Here is a 25,321-nt window from a genome sequence, read left to right as displayed (position 1 = left end):
GGATTGTTTCAAGAACCCCAACATTGCCTTTCCTTCAAGAGGAGGTGTTTTGTATGGGGCTCAACGTAGTTAGTTGAGTGAGGGGGCTAATTTTAAAATATATAGAAATTTTCAAGCCTCTTCTAGAGAAATAGGAAGGAAGCTGCTGCGAGAGGACTCTCTCTCTCTCTCTCTCTCTCTCTCTCTCTCTCTCTCTCTCTCTCTCTCTGTGTGTGTGTGTGTGTGTGTGTGTGTGTGTGTGTGTATGTGTGTTCAAGCACATACATCTGAAAGGTGGGAGTAGTGTAGTATTATTAGAATGTGAGTCTTAGGAAGGATCTTACCTTTTTTTAAAATTCAACTGTAAGGCTCAGCGGTGCTAGCACTAATAAAATGCTGTCAAACGACAGCTTATACTTTAATTTCAAATTTAAACCTGAAAGTTTCCATACCACAAACTTCCAGCAAGTTGTGCCTCCCACCAAAGGAAAGCCGCTGTGGCTGTGAGAAAAAGCAGGCAGGGGGCTATGAGGACACCGTGGGCTCTGTCCCCACAAGGCAGCGCAGCCCGAACAGAACCCTGGCTGAGGAAAAAGGGGGTGTCCCTCCCTTCTGTCTCTACAGTCTTTGCCCCAACATTTCCTGTCACGTCAATAGCACAACCACGGTCTCGTCTGCTGCCTCCTTACTATTAGGACCCTTCTCATAGGAGAATAAACATCTCCAGCATGAAGAGAAGGATGGCTCGCTCAAGTGAGAGATAAAATAGTTTGTACTGAAGATAAGAGCCTTTTAAGTGCAAACCAGATCACTCCAAACTCCCCTGGCTGGAAAGCTGCACAGTTACAGCATAAGCTGTTCAAGTCTATTTTTTCTGTGATTTTTTTTTAAAAAAAACTTTATTCATTCACCTTAGTACTCTTTTATTGGTCACCCTATCAGTCTAAAAATTGTGCTTCTTAAATTTCTTGGGTTTTTTGCTGATTACTATGGATATGGTTTTCTTAATATTCATTCTAAGAGTGTGCTCATTATTACTGTATTTCACTAACAGTAACCCTTGCATACCACCTAAATTGTCAACTAGTGTATTGTCTGTATATTGGATATTGTGGATAACCTGTCCATTGACAAGCATATCATCACTTGGATCAGCAAGTATTTCTCTTAAGGTGCTCTTACAATGCAGTCTGAAAAACAGGTGCAAAAGTATACATTCTTGTCATATTCTGCTTCATATTTTTATGTCATCTGACATTAAAGATGTCAAAACAGGACAGGCCATTTCCACGTCTTGTTAGGGGGCAACTCCTAATTTCAATTGCATGGAATGATGTGCGCGCGTATTTTTAGGAGCAGTGAGCTTCACATTATCATATTACAAAAATCCAAAAATAATATTTTAGACCCACCTGTCAGTTTATCATAAACTTTGTTTTGACACAAATAGTTTCTGTTGTCTGTGTTCTGAATAAGAGAAGATAACAATCCGTCTTTGAGTGAAATATCTGGCTGTGAAGTCAGAGGTTGGGAATTCCATTCCCCACTGTGCCTTCTGGGAGAACAGCCAGTCTGTATAGCCCTGGGCAAGTTGTGCAGTCTCAAAGCCCCAGAAGAAGGAAATGGTAAACCACGTCTGAATACTCTATGCCTACAAAACCTTGGCAAGGCTGCCTATAAGCTGGAATCAAACTGAAAGCATGTTATTATAATTATTATTTACTGAAACAAACCCTATATGTGAGTTCTGCTTCTGGTGTACAAGTGTCTTCTTCAGGACATGTAGATCATACAGCCCTCCTATGACTATACTATTCATTCTCCATTATTTGAATCCACTTGCAATGATGGCACTTCCTTACAAATGAAAATAATAGTATGTCAGGGACGATGGGAGGTTTGGATTGTTCTGCCTGACATGATGTTTTTTTCTATAGACGGTGACAGAATGGCCATTTGTCCCACTTTACTTAGGACAGTCATCTACGTGAAGGGCTATTTGAGGATAGGTGTTTTTTAAAGGCATCCTCTATTTCAGGGGTGACTGTCATTGGTACTCAAGATATTTCTGGAACAAAACTTCAATTAAGCTTCAATGTTAACTATGTTGGCAAGGGCAGACAAGAGTTACAATCCAACAACATCCAGAAAACCGCACATTCTGCTCCTTGTTTTATTTGAAAGGCTTTTCAGCCCAAGTATGGATTAACAACCAAGAAGCAGAAAAAGCAGCCAAGGGCCTTGAAGCTGATATTATCCTCCAGCCTTTAGCACCTGGAAAGCAGAGTGAGCAGACACACAGGTCATCTGGTGACATTTTCCCCTAAGACAGGATGTAATGGACTTCTACTGAAATTAGAGCAGCTATTTCTAGATGTGGACCTCTCTATATAAATTAGCAGATGTGAATTTTAGGCACATCTGTGAGTCTTCTGTCATATATTTTTTTTTAGGCCCAACCCGCAGAACAGTCTGAAGTAAAGATCTCCAGCTAATAGTTCTGGCTATAAAGATTGATTCTAAGTCTCAGTGACAGAAAAAAGAAACAACTTCAGCTATAAAAGCCAACATACACATAAGCTACAACATTTGTGTCATTTAAACCTGCTTTGAAAGCCATTTAATTGTCATAATTTTGTGCAGAGTCTGAGATTTAACTCCTTTGCAGAATGATAGTGCCATGGTTTGTTTTTGTTTTTTTTGGTACCTGTAGCCATAACACTTGAATAGATGTTGAGATAGATAGCAAACTTTGTACTACAGAGGTACTAGCAGTCTACCATGTGAACTTTCAAGCCAGAAAACTGAGTTGCAGTGGTTCCTCTCAAAACCATCCTTCCTAGTCTGTTACCCTCCAGCTCCCATAATCCCTTCAGCTAATATCAGAAATACAGTTCATCTGGATTAATAGTGAATGAGGCCAAAGCACAAATATGCTTGGAAGCCACACCCTCTGATATGAACGTGTTACCTGCAATCCAGGAAGTTTGCGGGGTCAGATTTCACGTGACCTCAGGGAAGAGGGATCTGGCCTGTCTTTCGTGTCAGCTTAAAATTTTGCTATCATCCAGTGATCTTTCATACAGCATGGGGTTAGATTTAACAGAAAGGCCAAACTCCCCCCCCCTTTTTTTTCGCTAGCAAAAAACCTCATATTCATTCCTAGGCATGTGCGAGGAGGGCATTTGAGGTTTAAAGCATTTTTGCTGCCTGAAGCAATATGGCAAATGCATCTCACAACCATGCAAATCAAGGTGACTATCAAATTATTTTGCCATATGAGGTAGGAAGTCCCGATATCTCTTTTCAGTTTGGGAAGAAATCAAATCACAAACATTTCCTGCCCTTTCATGTCATCCAGAACCTGCCATCTGAGGCAGCTGACTCATTCCACCTGATGGCAGGGCTGGCCATATAGTAGGCTGAGAAACGGCCCTATCCCACTGACAATAAAATCCGTGTTCTGCTGGGAAAAAACATGACCCAAACTTCAGCATCCACACAAGGCATGTGCATGAGTGGACTATTCAGAAGCCATTTTTCTGCTCGCTGCCAGAAGTCTGTTTATTTTGAGGCTGATTCCAATGAATTGCTTCTGCATATGTGAATCAACCCGTTCCGCATTTCTTTGGTTTTTTGATAGCCGCCAGTCAGCCAAGCCAAGCCTTCCTCCCCTCCCCTTTTATCCCCACCACTTTCCTCCCCTTCTGCCCCATCCCTCAACCAACCTCTTCTCCACCACCCCCACCAAATCCTTCTCGCTTTCTATTCCCTACAGTCACCTGCCATCACCTTCATCCCTTGCCCCTCTTCCTGTTTCCACTCCTTTCATGGTTTCATATGATTTTTATACCGGACCTTCACCAAACCACCATCAAATTAGAGATCCTATCTATGTCCACAGACTATCAATCCAAGGCATGGCTGGGCCCCCTGTTTTTGTGCTTTATATATGCAATCATGGGGATCTATGGGGACACATGTTTTTGTGATTTGGGGTGTTCCTACATATAAAAACCATGAGGATCCATGGGGAGAGTTTCTCCAAGAAATGGAGCCCAACTGGAAGGTTTTTTTCTTTCCCCCACCTCCCCCATTGGCTTGCTGTCCAGGTGAAAGGTTTGGGTTTCTTACATCGGGGGGGGGGGGGGAGAAACCATTCTCGCACACCCCTAGCTGTAATTCTCTCTCTTTTCTCTGTTTGTGCATGTTTGTATGTGCACGTGTGTGTATGTGCATGTGTGTCTGCATGTGTGTGTGCATGCACGCACACGTGCGTGTGTGGGTGTGTGGGTGTGTACTGGGTTTACAGGGGGGGACCCTTGCCCCTTTCCCATTCATCCTGTCTTTCCATTCTCCCTCTTGCCCTCTCATTAAACCCACCTGATGGGAGATGAAGGCAGGGATGATAGGATTGGTGGTGGCAGGTGAGGACGTACACACCGCCACAAAAATTGGAGATTTGGGCTAAAGTCCACTATCTTAAGCACACATCCCAAAAATACACTTGCTCTGCCAGTTTATTCCGACAGTGGGAACAGGCCCAAAGATTCCTGTTTCAAACCATGAAGAACTGCTTCTGGTGAGATGGATACCCCACTGGTCTGATTTTGAATGGCAGCTCAGCTCAATTTTTGATTATCAAACTGCTACTCAACAGCAGAACCAACTTCACAACAAAGAGAGATAGAGAGTTGGGTAGCCTTACTGGTTTGCTCAGTGGTAGGAAAGTTCCTCCTGCATAATTGTCATTTCTTTCTTTTGCAGCTTTTTTGAACCTTACATAATGGGCCTGGGTTTGAATGAGATGTGAAGATGATACAGTACTATTTCAAGTTATCGGTCTCTCCCCTACAACGAAAAGATGGCAATCGTTTGGATATCTCCAGCGGGGCTGGCACAGGGCAGAATAGACTCACTAGCTTTGTTCCGGACCTATGGATTTGTGGTCAATTAAAGCTCAAACTAGAAGTTCACCGCTATCAAATTTAGCCAATTAAAGCAGCTTGGAATCACTCATTACCTGCACTGGAAGAACATTAGATGCTGCGGGGCCAGCTTTAGGCTGACCAGATACAAAGGGGGAAAGGACTCCTGTACTTTTTGTAGCTAGGGAATATCATAATTGTATGTGTGCAAGCTACACACATGCCTGCATTCACCCAGCAATTAAGGAGATTGAGCCCTGTTTTCTTTGCACATGGCCATCCTCCCTATCCACCTTGGTGAACTTACTATGCTGCCTTGCATCCCTTTATGCTGAAGATGTGGCAAGTATGTCTTTATCTCAGGGAGGACCCTTGAGTCTCTAACAACTTCTGTAAGTACTAAGTCAGATGGCAATCTTGTTTTTAATGTAAAAGTACCATCCTGAATGCACCAGTCTCACTTATTTTAAAAGCTGAGTAGGGTAAGGTTCCTGTAAACAGGAACTGACCATAGAATACCAGGGATTTCCAGGTAGGGCTGGGAGAGAATCCTGCAGCCATTGCTGACCACTCAAAATTCACACTACCAGACTTGATGAGCCAGCAGCTTGAGGGTCTGTCCAGGCAAGGGAATTTGGAGCAGTGTTGTTTACACTTAAAAGGTCCTTCAGTGAGGTGAAAAGGTTGGGGTGAAGGTTGGAGAGAAGGAAGGGAAGATCCTGGCCATCTTTCTCCTAAGCCAGGTCTTTGCTGGGGCTGCCCCTTTCCCCGCCTTTTCTCAAAGCCAACATTCAACTGGCCACAGTGGCTTTCTTTTTTTGTTGTTTCTAATTAAAGTGAGTGGCATATCAAAAAAGCACTTAGAACTGTGCTGCATCATTTATGGCAATATTAAAAAAGATGATGATAATAGAGGAAGGGGTTTCTCCATCTTCCCTGTTAATGCAACAACCCACCTATTACATTACAGGATTGTCTCTTCAGATAATGCTGCCTACAGCTCCATTTGGGTGCAAGCTAACTGTCCGCACATGCTACACAACAAGCTAATTAGGGCTGTGCTGAATCATACCAAAAAGAATACATGTCCTGGAGCTATTTCAGAAAGGTGTGCGACTGCTCTTAAAAGGTCAGGTTGGATCAATCTAAGTAGAAACATGTGTTGACACTATTCATTTGGTTTGAACCAAACTGTACCAACAGCCATCCAAATACCAATCTGTATGCCAGTCCAGATAGACCCCATGCCTGCAGAAGGGTGATTATGTCACCAGAAAGGAGGATTTGTGGTATTTAAGATTTGCTCCTTTACATAGCAGCCTTGTGGTACAGTGCTTAAACTTCAGTACTGAAGGCAAAACTCTGTTCATGACCCAAGATCAATCCCAGGTTCACTCAGCCTTCCATCCTTCTGAAGTCAGTAAATTGAGTACCCAGCTTGCTGGGCCAGGAGAATGTGTAGCCTGCACAAAGAAATTATAAACTGCCCAGAGAGAGCTTTAAGCACTATGGGGTGCTATATAAGCAGCACACTTTACTCTTACAGCTGGTCTGACACATGCATAATCTGTTTCATTGTGTACAGTGGGGTCTCTACTTAAGAACGTCCCTACTTAAGAACAATCCAACTTAAGAACAGCTCCATTTGCTAAATTTTGCTTCTACTTGAGAACAGAAATCCAAGATAAGAACAGGAAAAACAACCTTTCCTGCTCTTTTTTTAACCTTAGGTCATCTTAGGTTAAAAAAAATTCTCCCCCTAGTGGTAGAGTACGTATTAACCAGCTTTGCATTAGTTCCTATGGGAACTAATGCTTCAATGTACAAACGCACCTCTACATAACAAAAAAACAGCCAGAATGGATTAATTGGTTTTCAGTCCATTGGGAAATTTTGCTTCAACTTAAGAACGTTTCAACTTAAGAACACCATTCCAAAACGGATTAAGTTCTTAAGTAGAGGTTCCACTGTAGTTTCTATGGACGGAAAAGAGCAGATACGGATTAAATGGTTTTCAGTGCATTCCTATGGGAAATGCAGATTCAACATAAGAACTTTTCAACTTGAGAACCACCTTCCAATACGGATTAAGTTCTTAAGTAGAGACCCCACTGTATAGTCTGTGGGAGCCATGGGGTGGAAGAAGGAAGTCTTTAATTGCTGAAAATCTCCCTCTGCTGGTAATGGCATCCAACAGCAACAATTTTCAGTAATACAAAACGATCTCCTTCTGACCCAAAGCTCCTGCATTATGAAACAAATTATTCACAAGTTTGACAAGCCATGGAAGAAAAGAACAAAGTCTTCAGTTACTGAAAACCTCTCTGTGCTGGAGACATCTTCACCCTTCTACAGGTGTAGTTATGTCAACAGAAAATCAGAACACTTTGGTCTTGTAAGGAGAAATGAAAGATGCAGATTATTACACCTGATGATTCCTGGCAAAATAAATAAGAGAAGAAATGTGAAAAGGAAAAGAACCTAGTAGCTGATGTGGCTGCAATGTAGCATCATTGTTTCGTGCTTCTGCATCCAAAGGCAAGAGAGCTTTTATGACATCTAACTTCCCATAGGATGTGGATAAGAGAAAGAATGACAGCTTCCTTAATGAGCAGAAATGTGCATGGTCTTGCAGCATGAAGATAAATATTTTCATTCACTGATGTCTACCCATCATACTGTTGGTAAAGACATAGCTGTGGGGCTGGTTCAGAAGTCAGCAACCTCTCAGCAGAGGAAGTTGGATACCATTAGAAGTTTTACTGCTTTGCCAAATGGGAGCTTCTGAACTTGAATACACATGTCTGTTCTTTTCCCAAGTAGGCTATGGTAACACAGCCTACGTCCTCCTTTCACGTCACAATGGTCACGACACTCTCTCATTCACACTTTACTTGCTGCCACCAACCACACTTATTGATCTGACTCATCAGACAATGGTATGGATTTAAAAATTTAAAAGGATTGTTTATTGAGAAAACATAAATAATAGTAAATCACTGTAGAAACTAAATAAGGCAATCAATGTAATAAAGTATCCCCCTCAATCACTCTCTCATTCAGACCTACTCTAGCACAGTACCTCATAACTTGAATAAACAGGCCCTAACACTCTATCTCCTCCCAACCTCCCAAATCTCCCAAATCTCCCCAATCTGCTCTCACCACATTCACTCCCCACTTATATACATTAACTCCACCCACTGAAGTCCCACCTCCTGTCCTGCCATAGGCAGATAAACTCCAGCCATAGCAGTGACAGGCAGGTGACATCATCACAGCCGTCACAGATACCATTAGAAGTTTTACTGCTTTGCCAAATGGGAGCTTCTGAACTTGAATACATATGTCTGTTCTTTTCCCAAGTAGGCTATGGTAACACAGCAGTTACCATAGGTTGCCAGCTGACCTAAAAGCAAATAACTGGCCTAATCTTGTGCCTTTAAGAGAAACATAATCCACAGCTAGAGGAAGGTGAAAGCTTTTTTCATTCATTTATTTCCTTATGTACTTAGAGCACTGGTGTAGTGGTAAATTTTGAAGGGCAGGTACTTATCATAACAAATATTACAGCCATATCCCAAAAGAAGACTCCAAAAATGCAGGCGGCAGAATCAGTTCACACCAACAAAATGAGTCAGCAAATTGTATTCAGGACATCTTTTGGACAAGTTAGAAAACTGGGTGTCCTTCGACAACCTCTTGGCAGAGGAACAAGCAGGATTCTGCTTTGGCAGGTCCACAATTGACCACTGCTTTTTCTTGCAATATGTAGTGGGGAAATTACTTTCCCTTTCCCATATCACTCACTTTTTGTGGTTTTTGTAGACTTTAAAACAGCTTTTGACTTCATATCTTGACCTCATCTTTGAATATAGATGGTAGGTTGCTTAGGAGAATCCAAGGACCGTATGAGAATTTTTGTTGTTTAGTCGTTAACTCCTGTCCGACTCTTTGTGACCCCATGGACCAGAGCACGCCAGGCCCTCCTGTCTTTCACTGCCTCCCGGACTTTGGTCAAATTCATGTTGGTAGCTTTGATGACACTGTCCAACCATCTCGTCCTCTGTCGTCCCCTTCTCCTCTTTCCTTCACACTTTCCCAACATCAGGGTCTTTTCCAGGGAGTCTTCCCTTCTCATGGGATGGCCAACGTATTGAAGCCTCAGCTTCAGAATCTGTCCTTCCAGTGAGCATTCAGGATTGATTTCCTTCAAAATGGATAGGTCCAGGGGACTCTCAAAGGTCTCCTCCAGCACCATAATTCAAAAGCATCCATTCTTCGGCGGTCAGCCTTCTTTATGGTCCAGCTCTCACTTCCATACATCGCTACTGGAAAAACTATAGCTTTGACTATGTGGACCTTTGTCGCAAAGGTGATGTCTCTGCTTTTTAAGATGCTGTCTAGGTTTGTTATCGCTTGCCTTCCAAGAAGCAGGCGTCTTTTAATTTCGTGGCTGCTGTCTCCATCTGCAGTGATCATGGACCCCAGGAAAATAAAATCTGTCACTGCCTCCATATCTTCCCCTTCTATTTCCCAGGAGGTGATGGGACCAGTGGCCATGATCTTAGTTTTCTTGATGTTGAGTTACAGACCGTTTTTTGCACTCTCCTCTTTCACCCTCATTACAAGGTTCTTTAATTCCTCCTCACTTTCTGCCATCAGAGTGGTATCATCTGCATATCGGAGGTTGTTGATATTTCTTCCAGCAATCTTAATTCCGTTTTGGGATTCCTCCAGTCCAGCCTTTCACATGATGTATTCTGCATATAAGTTAAATAAGCAGGGAGACAATATACAGCCTTGTCGTACTCCTTTCCCAATTTTGAACCAATCACTATCCAGTATCCATATCAAGTTCTAACTGTTGCTTCCTGTCCCATATATAGATTTCTCAGGAGATACATAAGGTGGTCAGGCATTTGCATTTCTTTAAGGGCTTGCCATAGTTTGCTGTGGTCCACACAGTCAAAGGCTTTTGTGTAGTCAATGAAGCAGAAGTAGGTATTTTTCTGGAACTCTCTGGCTTTCTCCATAATCCAGTGCATGTTAGCAATTTGGTCTCTACTTCCTCTGCCACTTCGAAATCCAGCTTGTACTTCTGGGAGTTCTCAGTCCACATACTGCTGAAGCCTACCTTGGAGGATTTTGAGCATAACCTTACTGATGTGTGAAATGAGTGCAATTTTATGGTAGTTGGAGCATTCTTTGGCACTGCCCTTCTTTGGGATTGGGATGTAAACTGATCTTTTCCAATCATCTGGCCGCTGCTGAGTTTTCCAAACTTGCTGGTATATTGAGTGTAGCACCTTAATAGCGTTGTCTTTTAAGATTTTAAGTAATTCAACTGAAATGCTATCAACTCCACTGGACTTGTTGTTAGCCATGCTTTCTAAGGCCCACTTGACTTAACTCTCCAGGATGTCTGGCTCAAGGTTAGCAACCACACTCTCTGGCTTGTCCGAGACCTCCAGATCTTTCTGGTATAATTCCTTTGTGTATTCCTACCACCTTTTCTTGATGTCTTCTGCTTCTGTTTTTGTCCTTTTTTGTCCTTTATCATGTCCATCTTTGCACAAAAAATTCCTTTAATATGTATGAGAATACCACCCTACATGTAAGTCAGGTCCGATGGCAATCTTTCAGACCCACTCCCTGTAAATAAGGGAATGCATTAGGGATGTCTATTAGCCCCCTTTCTATTTAATTAACATTTAAACAATATAGTATCTGCCCTATCTAATCCCCAGTTTTTCCCACCCCATCTAAAGGGCAGGAATATATTGATATTTTTGTATGCAGATGATGATACCCTCCTGTCCTATACCCAGGTGGGGATGCAAAGACTATTAAGGGCCTTATGTGCTTTTTGTGTCAAAGAACATATCCAGGTAACTGATACCAAAACCAAAATTTTAGTTTTTGGGAAAAGGAGAAAGAAATTCAGATGGCAGCTGAAAAGGCAACTGCTCAAACAGACAGACTCATATAAATATCCTGGAGTAACATTTAAAAGTTTAGGAACATGGTCAGGCCACTTAGTATCTGTAGCTCTGTTAGCTAAGGCATCCACCAATGCTATTTAATACAACTCTATAAAGACAAACTCCTTCCTCAGATGCTCTTCAGAGCTCCAGTGTGGACTTTTTCAAATATTACAAAAGTGGAATCTATCTAGCACAATTTTTTAACTAGAGCACTAGGGGTACCAAGATATACTCCCATGGCCACAGTCCACTCTGAGACATCATGCTACTCCATGGGTACTCTTGTTAAAAAAGCAGCCCTGCTGTTTTGGCTCAAGATAGTGTATCATATGACATCACCACTGGTCTCATTGGCCTATGAAGAAATGGTAAGGGACTCCTGGGCATCTGACATCCACAATTATATCAAACCTGGGTTACTCCCCAGTCTACTTCCACAGGAAGGGATACGATATAATCAAAAGAGTACATTATATTGATATCCATCTGTACCGTAGTTTGTTGCAGCTCCAATAGGATATACTACAAAGTCTTTTCCTTGCCTTTTGGAAAGCTGCCCCCTTATTTTTCCCTTATTAGCTCATGTGAGCTGAGTTCAGGAGCAGACTAAACTTGTTACAGTTGAAAGAGATTCAGGGACATTACTTGGATCAACATGGTACAAGTAGACATTCTCTAGCAGAATGCTCTAAAATGGAGATGGTACACTTTGTAACAGAATGTCCTCTGTATGCAGGTCTGAAGGACCAATATCTAAATCCCTTAGCAGCTGGGACCAAGAACAATTCTCCTCTATGCACAGTCCTATTCCTGCTAGCTGGCAGACTCTTATACATCATAAGAACATAAGAAGAGCCCTGCTGGATCAGGCCAAGGGCCCATCTAGTCCAGCTTCCTGTATCTCACAGTGACCCCGCCAGATGCTCTGGGAGCACATGAGACAACTAGATAACTGTCTCCTGATACCCCTCCCCTGCATCTGGTATTCTAAGGTACCTTCCTTTTAAGACTGGAGAGTATACGTCCCCATCATGGCTTGTAACCTGCAATGGACTTTTCCTCTAGAAATCTGTCCAATCCCCTTTTAAAGGCATCTAGGCCAGGTGCCATCACCACATCCTGTGGCAAGGAGTTCCACAGACTAACTGGGAAATGGGTCAAGAAATAGTTTCTTTGGTCTTTTCTCATTCTCCCAACACTCAATTTGAGTGGATGTCCCCTGGTTCTAGCATTGTGTGTGGGGGGGGGGGGAAGCTTCCCTCTATCCACTTTATCCATCCCTGCACAATTTTATACATCTCAGTCATGTCCCCTGTCAGGCACCTTTTCTATAGACTAAAGAGCCGCAAACACTGTGGCCTTTCCTCATAAGGGAGGTGCCCCAGCCCTGTCATCATTTTAGTCATTCTCTTCTGCCCCTTTTCCAGTTCCACTATGTCTTTTTTGAGGTGCGGTGACCAGAACTGTACGCAACAATCCAGGTGCGGCCTTACCATCATTTTGTACAATGGCATTATAATGATGGCTGTTTTATTTTCAATCCCCTTTTAAATAATACCTAGCATGGAAATGGCCTTCTTCACTGCCGCCGCACATTGGGTTGACACTTTCTTCGAGCTGTCCACCAGCACACCTATAAGACCACTAAACGAGTCATGGAAAGACAGAAGTCATTGTCTGCTCACAAGTTCTTCAAGTTAATCTCACATCTTGATTTGTTTCTTGAGAATGCTTATTATAATTTATCATTTCATGCTTTTAATGCTTGTTTTATATACAGTACTTACATGAGATGCCAAATACTATTTTTAAGATTGGTTTAACCCATATTCTTGCATATAGCATATAGGCTACAAAGCAATACGGTATTTGTATAATGGCTTTTACAGCCCACTCGATAAGGAGAATCCAAAAAGTGCAAGCAGCAGAATCAGTTCATACCAACAAATGAGAGGCAGGTCTTCTGTAAAGCTAATGCCTCAAAACCACCCATTTAAGACCAAGCCGCCCTTAAGTACTTTGCGTTACATCAGAGACATCTTGCAACAATACACTGTCCCCAGGGAAATCCACTTCTCTCCAGGTACTGAGGGGACAGCAGCTAAGAGGAAACAGGAAAGCCTGAGGGGTGGTCAATTATGTCATGGACCCTCCTACTCAAATGCTCCTGGGACTTAGACCTAGCAAGCCTTGACTCCACTTATACCAGTGAAGCTTATATGACACAAAGTATGGAGATTAATGTATTTATCTCCTATGTGTAAGACAAGCTCCTGTTAAAGGCAAGGGTTACAGGAACCTACAAGGCTGCCAGCCTTCATCATCTTGTAGAGATACCTTTAAAAGCTGCTTGCTGTGTTCATATTTGCATACTCCTCTCCATGCCCAAGGAAAGCATCCCTTGCTGATTTCTCCATATTGAGCATCTGTAAGTGGTGCAGGCGCAAGCAAGGTGTGGTCAGTTTTTCCAGTTAGTTGGCAATCGCACTGCCAAGATGAATGGGGTGGGGGTAGAAGACAGAATGGGAGCAAGCCAGCCACCTTTTTCTCCTGGGAGTACTCTGGTTTTCATTCTAAATATTAGGAAGCTGGATGGGAAAATATTTCACAATCTGATATACTAACAGGCAGAGTCATGAGCTACCCTTACTCAAAAGGTGAGGCAAGATATGTTATTTCTCTGGCAGGGACCCTACTCTATGGACGTACTTTTCTTCTGGTCAGCTGGGTTGCGCAACTGAGCCTTCCAAAGCAAATAGGCAAAGGGGAAATTGAGAGTAGAGGGAGGAGAAAAATACATTTGCTGATTGGGAAGTTATTAAATATTTAAAGTCACAGAGCCCGCCAGCCTTTTAGAGTTTCCATATCTACAAAATGAATCACAGAAAGTGATATACTTAATGACTTTTTTTTTGTTCCTTTCCCTTCCTTTCTCTTGGATGCAATACTGGGGGAAATTCAGGTGTGACATTCAAGGTGTGACAAGAGCGTCCCCATTAAAAGTTGACAATCTGAGCTTTAAAAATCACACACTTTCTTTTTTTGTCTGTCTCATTTCTTTAAAAGGGTAGGGAGATGGTTTTCTGTGACATTGTACATTGCAGAACAAACAAAATGTAACACGAACAGGTAGACTAGTCTTGAATCCTGGCGACACTGCACAATAGACACTTAAAGTGTTACTGCAGTATTTCCCAGGGTATGGCATGATGAAAAAGATAGGAAAAGAGAAGGGGGAAAATCTTGACACCTGATGTCTCCCCTTACTACCCCCCCATCTTTTACTTCTTATTTTCCATCATTTTCCTGCTCATGATTTTCACGCATTCAGTTCTTTCGCTCTCAGCCATCCAGGGTTCTCCTGCCCCCTTAGACAACTCATAGCCACTCCGTCTATATGCTATTTTCCCATAAAGTGGTCAAAATATTTCAAAAAAAGAAGAACTATACTTCTATAGAGGGGTGCTTCAAAATGAAACCCTTCCCATAATCTGTTGCAGTTGCACTTTTTGTCTACAACTTCCTCAAAACACACACAATTGATGCCATACATTCCCTCCTTCCTTAACATCCATCACCAGAAAACATTTTTTTTCCTGTAATACTTTTATCCCCTATTGAAAAAAAGCCTCAGCTAAATATGCATACATCACTCCTAAGAGCCTAACATTTGGGGAGGAGAACACTTGAAAGGCTTCCTGTAGGGAAGAACCTGCATTTATATGAATCTTTCCAGGGCTGAAGGAAAGCCAGAGGCCCTGCAAAGGTTGCCATTTATTCCACCGAATAGTCTTTTATCTGAAAGCCTCTCCAATGCAAGTTTGATTTAAGGAAGAAGATAGATCAGTGGGCTTTAAATACGTTTTAATTTCAATTTCCATATTGTTAGAAATGTCATAGAATCATAGAATCATAGAAAAGTGAAGTTGGAAGGGGCCTACAAGGCCATCAAGGCCAACCCCCTGCTCAGTGCAGGAACACAATCAAAGCATATCTGCCAGGTGGTTATCTAAGTTTTTCTGGAATGCCTCCAATGTTGGAGCACTCACCAACTCCGGAGGTAAGATGGGCTGCATTGTTGAACAGTGACAGAGTTTTTCGGGCATGGCCCCAAAATTTCTGTTGTGGATCAGACGGGAAAAACAGTTGCTTCCCCCTTAGAGGCTGGCCAAACTGACACGGGAAGAACATCTTCCATCACTGGAAGGTCAAAGACCCATTTAGAGAGTCCAGGGCAAGCCATATGGTCACAGTGACCACAGAGCAGTCTTCTCTTTCAAGCCATCATCTCCTTGAAAGAATGCCTGGGCCATGGCTACTTTAAAGATGACGAATCCAAAGAAGAGAGAGAGAGTTCTCAAGGAACCATAAAGTTGTCTATCCACATGGAACATCTGACTGAGATCACCTCTCCACAGTCTCACAGTCATATGGTGACATTTATGGTATAATTTAAATTATACTTCTATGTTCATATGTAGACATATAAATTTGGCTATACAAAGTTTCTGCAAATCTCTGCCTTCTTCCTTGGTGATTCATTTTCTTGATGCCTGCATGGCCACCCTCACTTGCATGCACCAAGCTCTGCCCTCCAGTTCCTTCCTGCTGCACCCTGACTCCTAGAAGTTCGTACTTGAACAACTGCCTCACTCTGTCTAATGGCAGAGCCAGCCTCACTCTTCTGTTTTAAAGTGTGATATTATTTTTTTGATCTGAATTAGGGATTGTTTTATGCTGCCATTTTTATTTTAAAGGATTAAATATACATATTAGTTTTAAATGTTCTTGTGACACTAAATTGGAAGCCATTTTGGGAAAAAGTTGTTCTCAAAGGCAGCATATAAAGTCCTTAATAAAAAATAGATTCCTTTTTTGGGGGAGGACATATGCCTTCTTCTCGTTGAGAACCCACAGACTTACAAGGCTGTACACTTCTGTTTCAAAGTTACCTCTGCCATAGCTCTGAAAAGTTACTTTTTAAATACTATAAAGGAAAAGGTAAAGGTTCCCCTTGACATTTTTTTTAGTCCAGTCGTGTCCGACTCTAGGGGGCGGTGCTCATCCAGTTTTCAAGCCGTAGAGCCAGGGCTTGTCCGAAGACAGTTTCCGTTGCCACGTGACTAGGGAATGCCGTTTTACCTTCCCACTGAGGTGGTACCTATTTATCTACTCGCATTTGCATGCTTTCGAACTGCTAGGTTGGCGAGGAGCTGGGACAAAGCGACGGGAGCTCACTCCGTTGTGTGGATTCGATCTTACGACACAGGCTTCTGCGGTTTAGCCCACAGTGCCACCACGTCCCTGTAAAGACTGTACCCGACAGAATTTCCCAGCCAACAGAAGCTGCAACATTTGGAGGGAGCTACAATGAAAAAAGCTGTAAGCTGCTTTTTCTGTAGTAGGCATCCCATTAGCTCTGTCACAGCAGTAACAGTCATGATGACCTACCTCGCACAGCACTTGTGAGAATTAATGGAAGAATGTATAGTATGTGGAGTTTGAACACATGCTATCTAAATTATGATGGCAACAGCTTCAATTGTAAGCTGTAAGTTAGATCCTGAACTTAAGCATGTTTTTATTTTAATATCTTATTTTGCAAGCAGTGGTGCTGATGGGAGGTTTTAGAGCCTATAATTACCTACTGCACTACTTCCTGGAAAATGTGAAAGAATAGTAAAAAGATTGCTTTAGACATACACTGAGTACAGCTTTCTACACCCCCGCCAAGTGGCCACATCTGTCACTGAAACAGATGAATGCCACACATGAATCATAGTGCATGGCAAGTATTTGGCTACTTTGAAAAATATAATAAAAAGGGGAGCTAGTACAAAAAAACCCTGGCTTCCAGGAAGGTTAGAGCTCCTCGCTTCTGTCTTTTTTGCAATAAAGTCTGGGAAGTGCTAATTTGCAGCTTTTTCAGGACACAGGTGTATTTGAAATAAATCAACAGACCTTTTTTTTTTAAAAAAAAGACTGCTTGAAATAGATTGAAGTGCAGCTCCTGGAGAAAATGTCTTGGTCTGTTTGGTCAGCCTTTAAGATCATATTTGGGAAGTGGCAATGTGGGGTGGGTCCTTCTCCCCTCTCCCACATTGATGTGACTAGGTGTTTTTTTAAGGTACAGTAAATGGGAGTTGGGAGGACAATTTAGGGCACAATACAGACAACCACATTCTCTTTCTTGTGCGCTTGTTTGCACACATGGCTGGACATGGGTTGACTCCTGTGCCTTTTACAGCATGAGAGGCCAAACTTCAACATATACCACTTTCTCTATTAATGCATTTCTATCTCAAGCAAGATGGCACCTGTCAAGTTTCTGCTTCTTGTGCAATTGTTCCAAGCACAGACATCTGACCATAAAAAAGCAACAATCCTATGGGGCAGCCTAAAAAAATCTGGAAACCTGCCACTGTGATAAAAGCTTGAGACATGCCTCACATAACTCAGTGGCACACACTGCAGTGCTCCCAAGACACTGTTCTGTAATTTCCACAAAGGAGACTAGGTCAGTCCCAAACTTTTAACAAGACTGACTCCACTAATAAGCAGTGTGTGGCACTGGCCACAGGTGACGCATGCTACTGGCTGGCACGTTTTGGAGGACAGTAGTCCGTGCATCATGATCTTCACTGCATTCCCTGAGCTAGTTTGCTACCTTCAGCGGCAGTAGGAGAAGCTGTTTCATCATCCGTGGCGAAGTTAAGATTCAATTACCAGTGCACTGAGCCTTTGTTCATTGAATGGGGAAGGAGGGAGGGGAGGTTTTGTCTTTTGCCTCAGGCAGCAACATTTGCTTGGCCAGCTCTGTTTCTAAGGCAGTGAGAAATCAATGGGAAATGAATAATGAGTCCAATTCATTTTGCTACCTGAGACAGAGCAGCAAATTATGTTCCACATCCATCCAGGTCTAGTTGCATAATGGCTAAGCCCTGACAGATTATTTTAGTACACTTGACACTTGGGAAAGTTACTTTTGGAGACTGGGAAGGCCATAATCTCCCAGCCAACATGGTCAGCTGTGATCTCAAAATTAACTCTTCTGTGCTCATCTATCAGGCAGAAAGTATCTCTCCCCATTTTGGGATTAAAAATACATGAATATTAGATTAAGTAAGTAACAATTTGCTTTCCTTTCATGACGCTCAAACTCTGTTGCCTGAAATGAGTGCCTCACTCTGCCCAATGACCGGGTTGGTCCTGGTTAAAAGCTCCAGGAGTGTTACAAGTGAGCTGAACACACCCCAAGAAATTGGCTAGTGACGCATTTTCTGGAGCAAGCACTCTTTGGCAAACATTCAGGCTTGCTTACTCAGTTATACGCCAGTGAGAAACTCATGTAGTATTTCCATCAGACTGCCAGTACCAGCCAGACAGCTTCTATTAAGCATTATGACCTTCTTCAGCTACAGAAACCTGATACCACTAGACTTAAAGCTTATTCTTCAAGCTTGCAGTTTCCATCCTGGAATGTTACTTTTAACTACAAGTCCTGCGGCCACAACGTGTAGCCTGGATGATGTTTTGGACTTTTGCATCCTCCCTGGCCACCATTAATTCTCTAATCCCCCGTCTGATGAAGGGTCCTGCAGGACCTGAAATGTTAGTTTTTTACGTTACCAATGGTTTAGTTTAGTGATCTCTTATTATTTAACCTTAATTTGTGTATACAGATCTAAACTTGAGGAGAGTGTGTATCTTAGATTACACTGAGGGAGTAGCAGTTTCTGCTCCATGCCAAGAAGCAGCTCAATATAGCCAAGGGCTCAGACAAAAGCTCAGAGAAAAGTGCCAGGGTCCCAGGATGGATGCAATGCACCCTCAGTCTTGATTCCTGATGCACGTGTGTGCGCATGGTTTGCATTTGCACAGCGATATGAGAATGGCACTTTATACATGTTCACAGATATTTGTTCATTCAGCTAACAAAAACCTTGTCTAGTAAAAAACTTGATACTAGGACAGATCCTGAAGCTAAGGCTCCAGTACTTTGGCCATCTCATGAGAAGAAAAGACTCCTTGGAAAAAAAACTTGATGTTAGGACAGTGTGATGGCAAGAGGAAAAGGGGACGACCGAGGATGAGATGGCTGGACAGTGTCTGCAAAGCAACCGACATGAATTTGACACAACTCCGGGAGGCAGTGGAAGATAGGTGGGCCTGGCGTGCTCTGGTCCATGGGGTCACGAAGAGTCGGACACGACTAAACGACTAAACGAACAAACGAAAAAGCAAGTTCAGGCCTGATTCTGTGTAGAATCCATTTTTCTTTCTGATTTCCTAGTTTAATGAGTGACCTTTAGCTTATAACATATTAGTGTGTGTTGAATATTAAATGTTGGTCTATGCATGCTTCAGATTTTTTTAAAAAATCAAAACTATTTGGGGAGACTGAGCAACAAGTGCCATGTTCTGGGCAGAGCTTGGGATGTTACTTTGTGGACTACAGCTCCCAGAATCCTTGTGGTCTGAAAAAGCAACATGTCTAAGCTCTGATACGGTTGGAGGGGGTTTGGGGAAATAAAGGAGCAATGCTAAACATTATGCTTTAGGAAATTCTGTAAGGCCAGTGAGGTGTCGTAGTTAGAATGTTGAAGCAGAATTCAGGAGATCTGGGTACAAATACCCCTCAGCCATGAAAATGGCGGGGTGACGATGACCCAGTTACCTTCTCTCAGGCTGGCCTACCTCAGAAGACTGTTGTGGGGATAAAATGGAAAGAAGCAAAGTCATGTATGCTCCTGTGAGCTCAGTTGAGAAAAGGTGGTATATAATGTGCGAATAAAATAATAAAACAAAAAGACTATATTTTTACTAGAAATTGAAACCTTTTCCACATGTGGATGACGACTGACAGCACAATGCACATCTGTCTCAAATCCTTCTTGTTTCTTCTTACAGGAACTTGAAAATGTGGATAAAATAGCAGCAAAATCCTTCAGCTCTACACCCCCCCATGCACAAACATATGTTTTTATGTGCCCATGCATATTAGTGCATAGTAAAGTTCATGTTCCACAATTTAGTTGCCCTTTAGCACTCCTGAAGGGGAGGTAGGCTTATCTACAACTCCAGTGCATCTCTGTAGGTGTTATGCCTACTAACTTGAGGTCACACACAAAAAAGTTTTCTTAAACGTATTTATTGTGGTACAAACCTTTGTGGATTAAAAACTGTTTCATTACCTACATGGCTTACGTACACAATGAAGTGGTTTCTAATAAATCTGTTACTTTTAAAAAGATATGACCAGACTTCTGATTTGGTTTTCTGCAACATACTAACATGGCTCTTTCCCCTCTCGTTCTGCAGAAACCATAAACTGAGTTAGAGATTGTGAGTATCAAAAGAGGACTGTAGTAATTTCTTCTGAGTTTATTAAAGCAGCGTACAAAAGTGTGATCTTGGGGATGTGGTGGCATCCATGTATATATCTTTTAAGCACGGCTGAGTTATTAGCAGCGAGAAGAGGCACGTGGGAAAGAGAGAGAGACAGAGAGACAGAGATGGATCTGTAACTGGATGCAACATGAAAAGCAGTTCTGTGGAGGCTAGGCTTAATTATGAAATTCAATTAGAAAACGTCAAGAATTCTTTGCTGGTCTCCCTCTGGCAGGATTAACTGGTGCTATCTCAAAGGGACAGTTTGATTAAGAAGCAGCAGATTATAGAGGTGGTGGACAAGGAGGTTATGGAGAAGGCAGCTCCCTTTTTTGGTGGGATATTCCTCACATCTCTGTTTTAGTTTTTATTATCTTAAAAAAAAAAACCTTTTTAAAATGACCTGCACAACAACATGATCCCATTTTGAAATATCCCAGAAAGTGGGGAAAGGGCTTCAAATATCTGCAGAGTATTTTTTTGTATTAATAATAATTTTAAAATAATCTCACTGGACACATATCAGCTGATTCATGTACATTGTACATTATGTCTCTGTCTATATTCATTTTCTTTTAAAATTAAAGAGACAGGTGTATTAAATATTAAGCATAAAGTATAGTGGATTTCCTGGGAGAGGAAGAGATTTTAGTAGAATGGACTTAAACTGCAAGCAGAGGTCCTGTTACTTAGAAGTAGTTCTCACTGGTTTCAATCAGGCTTATTTCTGAGTAAGCACACATAAGATTATGGTGTAAAACTATAATGCGGATCCAGATCAACCCAGAGTTTTACACTGCAACAGGAGTTGGCAGGTTCTTGCCAAATAACCTTTCTTCTTCCTCCTCCTCCACTTAGTTTGCAAGTAGGTGGCAAGTAAATGACAGGAGGGGGTTCCTTAAAGGGAAGGGAAGACTTTTTCATAGGAACATAAGGTTCTTTGGAAGAGAATTGATCTATAAATTACATCTTCTGTGTTGATGGATGGACACTTCAGTTTTTGTGCTCTGTGTATGTGTGTGTGTTGGGCAGGAGGTGGGAGCTCTTTATGACAGCCTGGATGGGGGAGAGGGAAGACAGGACTTCTGAACCCAAACCCCTTCTACACAACTAGAAAAGGAACAGATGACCTACCCCCCTCCCCACTTTTTTTTTGCATCTGGCATCTTAGGGACCCCTATCTGTGAAGCCCTTGACTCTGCAAAAGGGAGCTCTACAATCTAGATCCGAAAGCTTATAGGTTCCCTATTTCATGTTATCAAATCTCACTCCTGGGAAAGGGCTTCGAAGAGTTACCTGGGGAATGTATGTCACTCATGTCCCCCATAACCCTTGGAGGGTTGTGCAGTTTTTTGGAGGGAGACTGTCTCATCCCTTATCAAGAATCCAGTACTTGCAGTTAACCCAAGATTTCTATAGACCCAATGAATGAACCTCACTATAGCAGACCTGCTGAACTAAATAGATGCAATCTTCAGCGGAATCTGGTGAAGGGGGCCGCGGTCCACAATAGTTTATGCCCGACGAAATGGGCTAATCTTTAAAATACCTTAACAAACTAAGACAGGTGGCTTCCTCGAAATTTCTACACGGTTTCAAATACCAATAATCATGGCTACTCAGAAGTGAGTCCCTTTGAGCTCCATAGGGATTACTCCCGTGTAAGCAGGTTTAAGTTTATAGCAGAAACGGACCGAACAACATGCCCCCAATTTCTTCCCCTCTCTACTTCAGAGGAGATACGGGTGGAAAGATGCCTAGTAGTCAAAGTCATTGTCTGATAATTAAGAAATTCTTTACTCAGACAAAGAGAAACTTTCTTCAAGCTAATTTCATGAATTTTTTAGGGTTTGGGATGGAGTCATCACAGCATTTCTTTAAGTAAATAATTAACTTTAATGATGTTAACATAATCATTACGTCTACTATTATGTTAGTTTCTAAAACTCTTGTCTCGCGCTTTAACTCGAAAGAAAGAAGGAAGGGCGGGTTCTTTTTTTCTTGCAACGAAGACGGGGATCGGGAAATGCCCGCTCCCTCCCTCCCTCCCTCCTTCCTTCCTTCCTTCCTTCCAGCCCGGCCCTATAGGGGCAAGGCCCCTTTACCTGTCCGTTCTTGCAGAGATCTGCCCACATGCTGGTGCCGTCTCCGCCGCGCATCAGGACGTGGTAGGTGAAAAAGTAGGTGCCCGGGATGTTGCAGGTGAACTTGCCGGTGGTGGCGTCGTAGTTGTTGCCCAAGTTGGTCACCACGTCGTCGAACTTGAGGATCTCGTAGCCCTCGTGCGGGTTCTTGAGGCCGGCATAAAAGGCCACGCGGGGCACCATGGTGTAGGTGGCCGTGCTAATGGCCCCCGTGCCCAGCCCCGGACCGGGCAATCCGGGGGGGCCGGGCTTCCCTGGGTCCCCTTTCTCGCCCGGAGGACCCATGGCACCCGGGGGCCCCGGTTCTCCCGGAGGGCCCGGAGGCCCCGGTTTGCCCGGCCGCCCGGGCTTGCCCTGGGGCCCCTGCACTAGGGTGGACGGAGGAGGCACCCCACCGTGGTCGCCGCCGCCGTTGCTGCTGCCGCTGAGACCTTCCGCCCCTTCGGTTCGGATGCTGGCGCTGGTGGTGGTCTTGCCCAGGTAAGGGTCGCAGACCATGCGGCAGGTGCCCAGCATCTCGTAATGCCCGTCGATGCCCACGGAGTTCACCAGCACCGGGATCAGGATCACTAGGATCAAGATCATCACCACCCCGATGGCCGCGGCGATCAAAGTTTTCCGGCCAATGCTCAGCCGCTGGAGGGGCTGGACGCGTTGCCTCCCCGTGGTAGAAATGGTGACGGATGGCCGGGGCAACCTGGCGAGAGAAGAAGAGAGAAAAAAAGGCGGCGGCGGGGGGGGGGGGATTTAACGGGAAGCGCAGCGGGCCGCTGAAGTAGTGGGGGGGGGGAGGGAAGGGGAAAAGAGGCAAAACTTAAAAGAAGGGACGTGTCTCCCTGGAGTGGGTGCGGGGGGGGGAGGGGAGAAGCCGGGTGTGTTTTGTAAAAAAAAAGCACGGCAAGTCCTTCTCCTTTCTGGGCTTTTAAGTATCGCCCTCAAGACCGGCGGCTCTTTGGCGGCTTTTTGAGGACTGCTGCGAGGGTGACTCCAGGTCTGACGTGGAAATGTCTTCGGGGAGGAAGAAGAGAGACGGAAAAGAAAAGAAAAGACCGAAGGCAGGAGGACGCTCGGCAGAAACAGAAGTGAGAGGAACGAGAGAGAGAGAGAGAGAGACGATTCTGTCCTCAGCTCTCCCCCCCCCTCGCCACCCCGCTCAGTACATCTTCGTAAGATGCTATCATTGATTTGTCTCTCTCTCTTTCTCTTTCTCTCCCCCCCCCCCCACGCTTTTCCCGCCTAACTCAATGTTCCTCCACCCTCTTCTGGAAAAAGGGACCGAGAGTGAGAGGGGAGAGGTCGACGAGGGAACGGAGCGGCGGCGGGGGGCCGGCGGGTGGGGTTGAGGAACAGTCCCGTTTCAGTCTGCCAGGCAAAGGGGGCCCGTGGCCCGAAAAGATGGGGAAGCCTCTCACCCCGACATTTGGGACCGAGATGCTTGTCTCCATACTTTTCGGGAGCGGGAAAGAATTCAACCCCGTCTTTGGCCAGGGAAGGAAATCATGCTTGTGGGGAGGAAAAGTTAGCCGTGTAGACGCCTCAGGAGGTAGACTCGCTTCTGCTGCTCCTCTCCAAGTTGGCACCCTAATCTTTTGCCTGAAACGATACCCCCAAGTACAGTAGTCAGATTCAGGGACGTCTTATTTTATCTGTAATTATTGCTTGGAGAGAACTACTGACAGAACCAAAGTAATTTTGAAGAGGGGAAAATGTATTTTGAAGAGTAAGATTTTTCCCTCTTCTCCCCCCCTCCTCCAGCTTCTCCTCCTGTGTTTTCGACATTAGAAAGAAACGGGAGGGAGGGGAAGAGACGCCCCTCTGCCGGTTTTAGAGGCTACATCCCTGAAAGCCCTTCATCCAGGCAGGATTGTGATGGGTTTTGAGGAAAGCTCCTGGTGCTGCAGCTGAAACCAAGTAGATTTAACCTTCACAAATTAAATATGTCAAAGTGACTCAGAAGACCTTCTCTTTTTAGATATATTTTAAAATCACCCTTATTATATATTGAAAATTATCTCTTTCTCACACACTTTTCAAGAGAAATGTTTTGCTTCCTAAATATAAAAGAGGTGATGGGGCTCAAGTTAGCCTTTACCCCACTCCATATTCCCTAGAAGTTTTGCTCCTTCATCTAAACATACCTGATGTTGTTGCTTGACTTTTTGCACATGGTCCGATACAGTCAGCATTACTCTGCAAATTCCTTTGTGTCAAAATGTATTTGGAGGAAATTCAGATTAAAACCTTCAAAAACAGAAACGGACAAGTTGTGAATGATCCTGAGCCCCCTCCTCCTTTAACCTTCGCAGAGAGCTCTGTTTTGCAGAGCCAAGGGGCCTGTGTTGGAACAGTGGTCATGAAGGGTCTTCCTATTTTCCTCCAATCCCCAACTTTGAAAACCCTGTTATTTTGTATAAATAAGAAAGCCATTATCCAAGATGATATATAGCATAAAGTCATTTTTTCCCAATATGTTGATTATTTATAGATGAATAAATTTAAAATAACCTAAGGAAGTCAGTAGCTGGCTGGACAGCTATTTGTCCAGCAAACAGTGAACACAGGAGTTCGATTCCACACTGTCCCTCTCAGGAGAAGAACTAGCCTGAGTGGCCTTGGGCAAACTGCACAGTTCCAGAAGTACCCTCAGAAGAAGGAAAGGGTAAGCAATTTCTGAGTATTCTCTACCAGGAAAGGATCGCTATAAGTCAGGGATCAACTTGACAATATGTAATTATTATGATGAAAGTCAGAGCTACTGAATATTTGGGGCTACTTAGCAAAGAAGGTTTTGAAAATAAAGGACCCTACCAATTCACAGATAATAAAACAATCTGCCTCAGTAGCAGACAACAGGACTTTCCATGGAGAGAATAAGGTTACTGATGACTGCCAG

The 25,321-nt window shown here is 43.4% G+C and overlaps 1 protein-coding gene across 1 annotated transcript in view; it reads right to left on the bottom strand.

The window, feature by feature from the left end:
• The window catches only part of C1QL1 (complement C1q like 1), a 48,628-nt gene extending 25,483 nt beyond the window's left edge, over nucleotides 1–23,145 (bottom strand). Inside the window, exon 1 of the mRNA XM_073004128.2 lies at nucleotides 22,390–23,145. Within this exon, the coding sequence (XP_072860229.1) occupies nucleotides 22,390–23,013 (624 nt within the window). The 5' untranslated portion in view covers nucleotides 23,014–23,145. The remainder of the gene's footprint in view (nucleotides 1–22,389) is intronic.
• Between the last annotated feature and the right edge of the window lie 2,176 nt (nucleotides 23,146–25,321).

This window comes from Pogona vitticeps, chromosome 6 (assembly GCF_051106095.1).
Source record: "Pogona vitticeps strain Pit_001003342236 chromosome 6, PviZW2.1, whole genome shotgun sequence".
Taxonomy (NCBI): Eukaryota; Metazoa; Chordata; class Lepidosauria; order Squamata; family Agamidae; genus Pogona; species Pogona vitticeps.
This window is presented reverse-complemented; position numbering and strand designations above follow the sequence as displayed.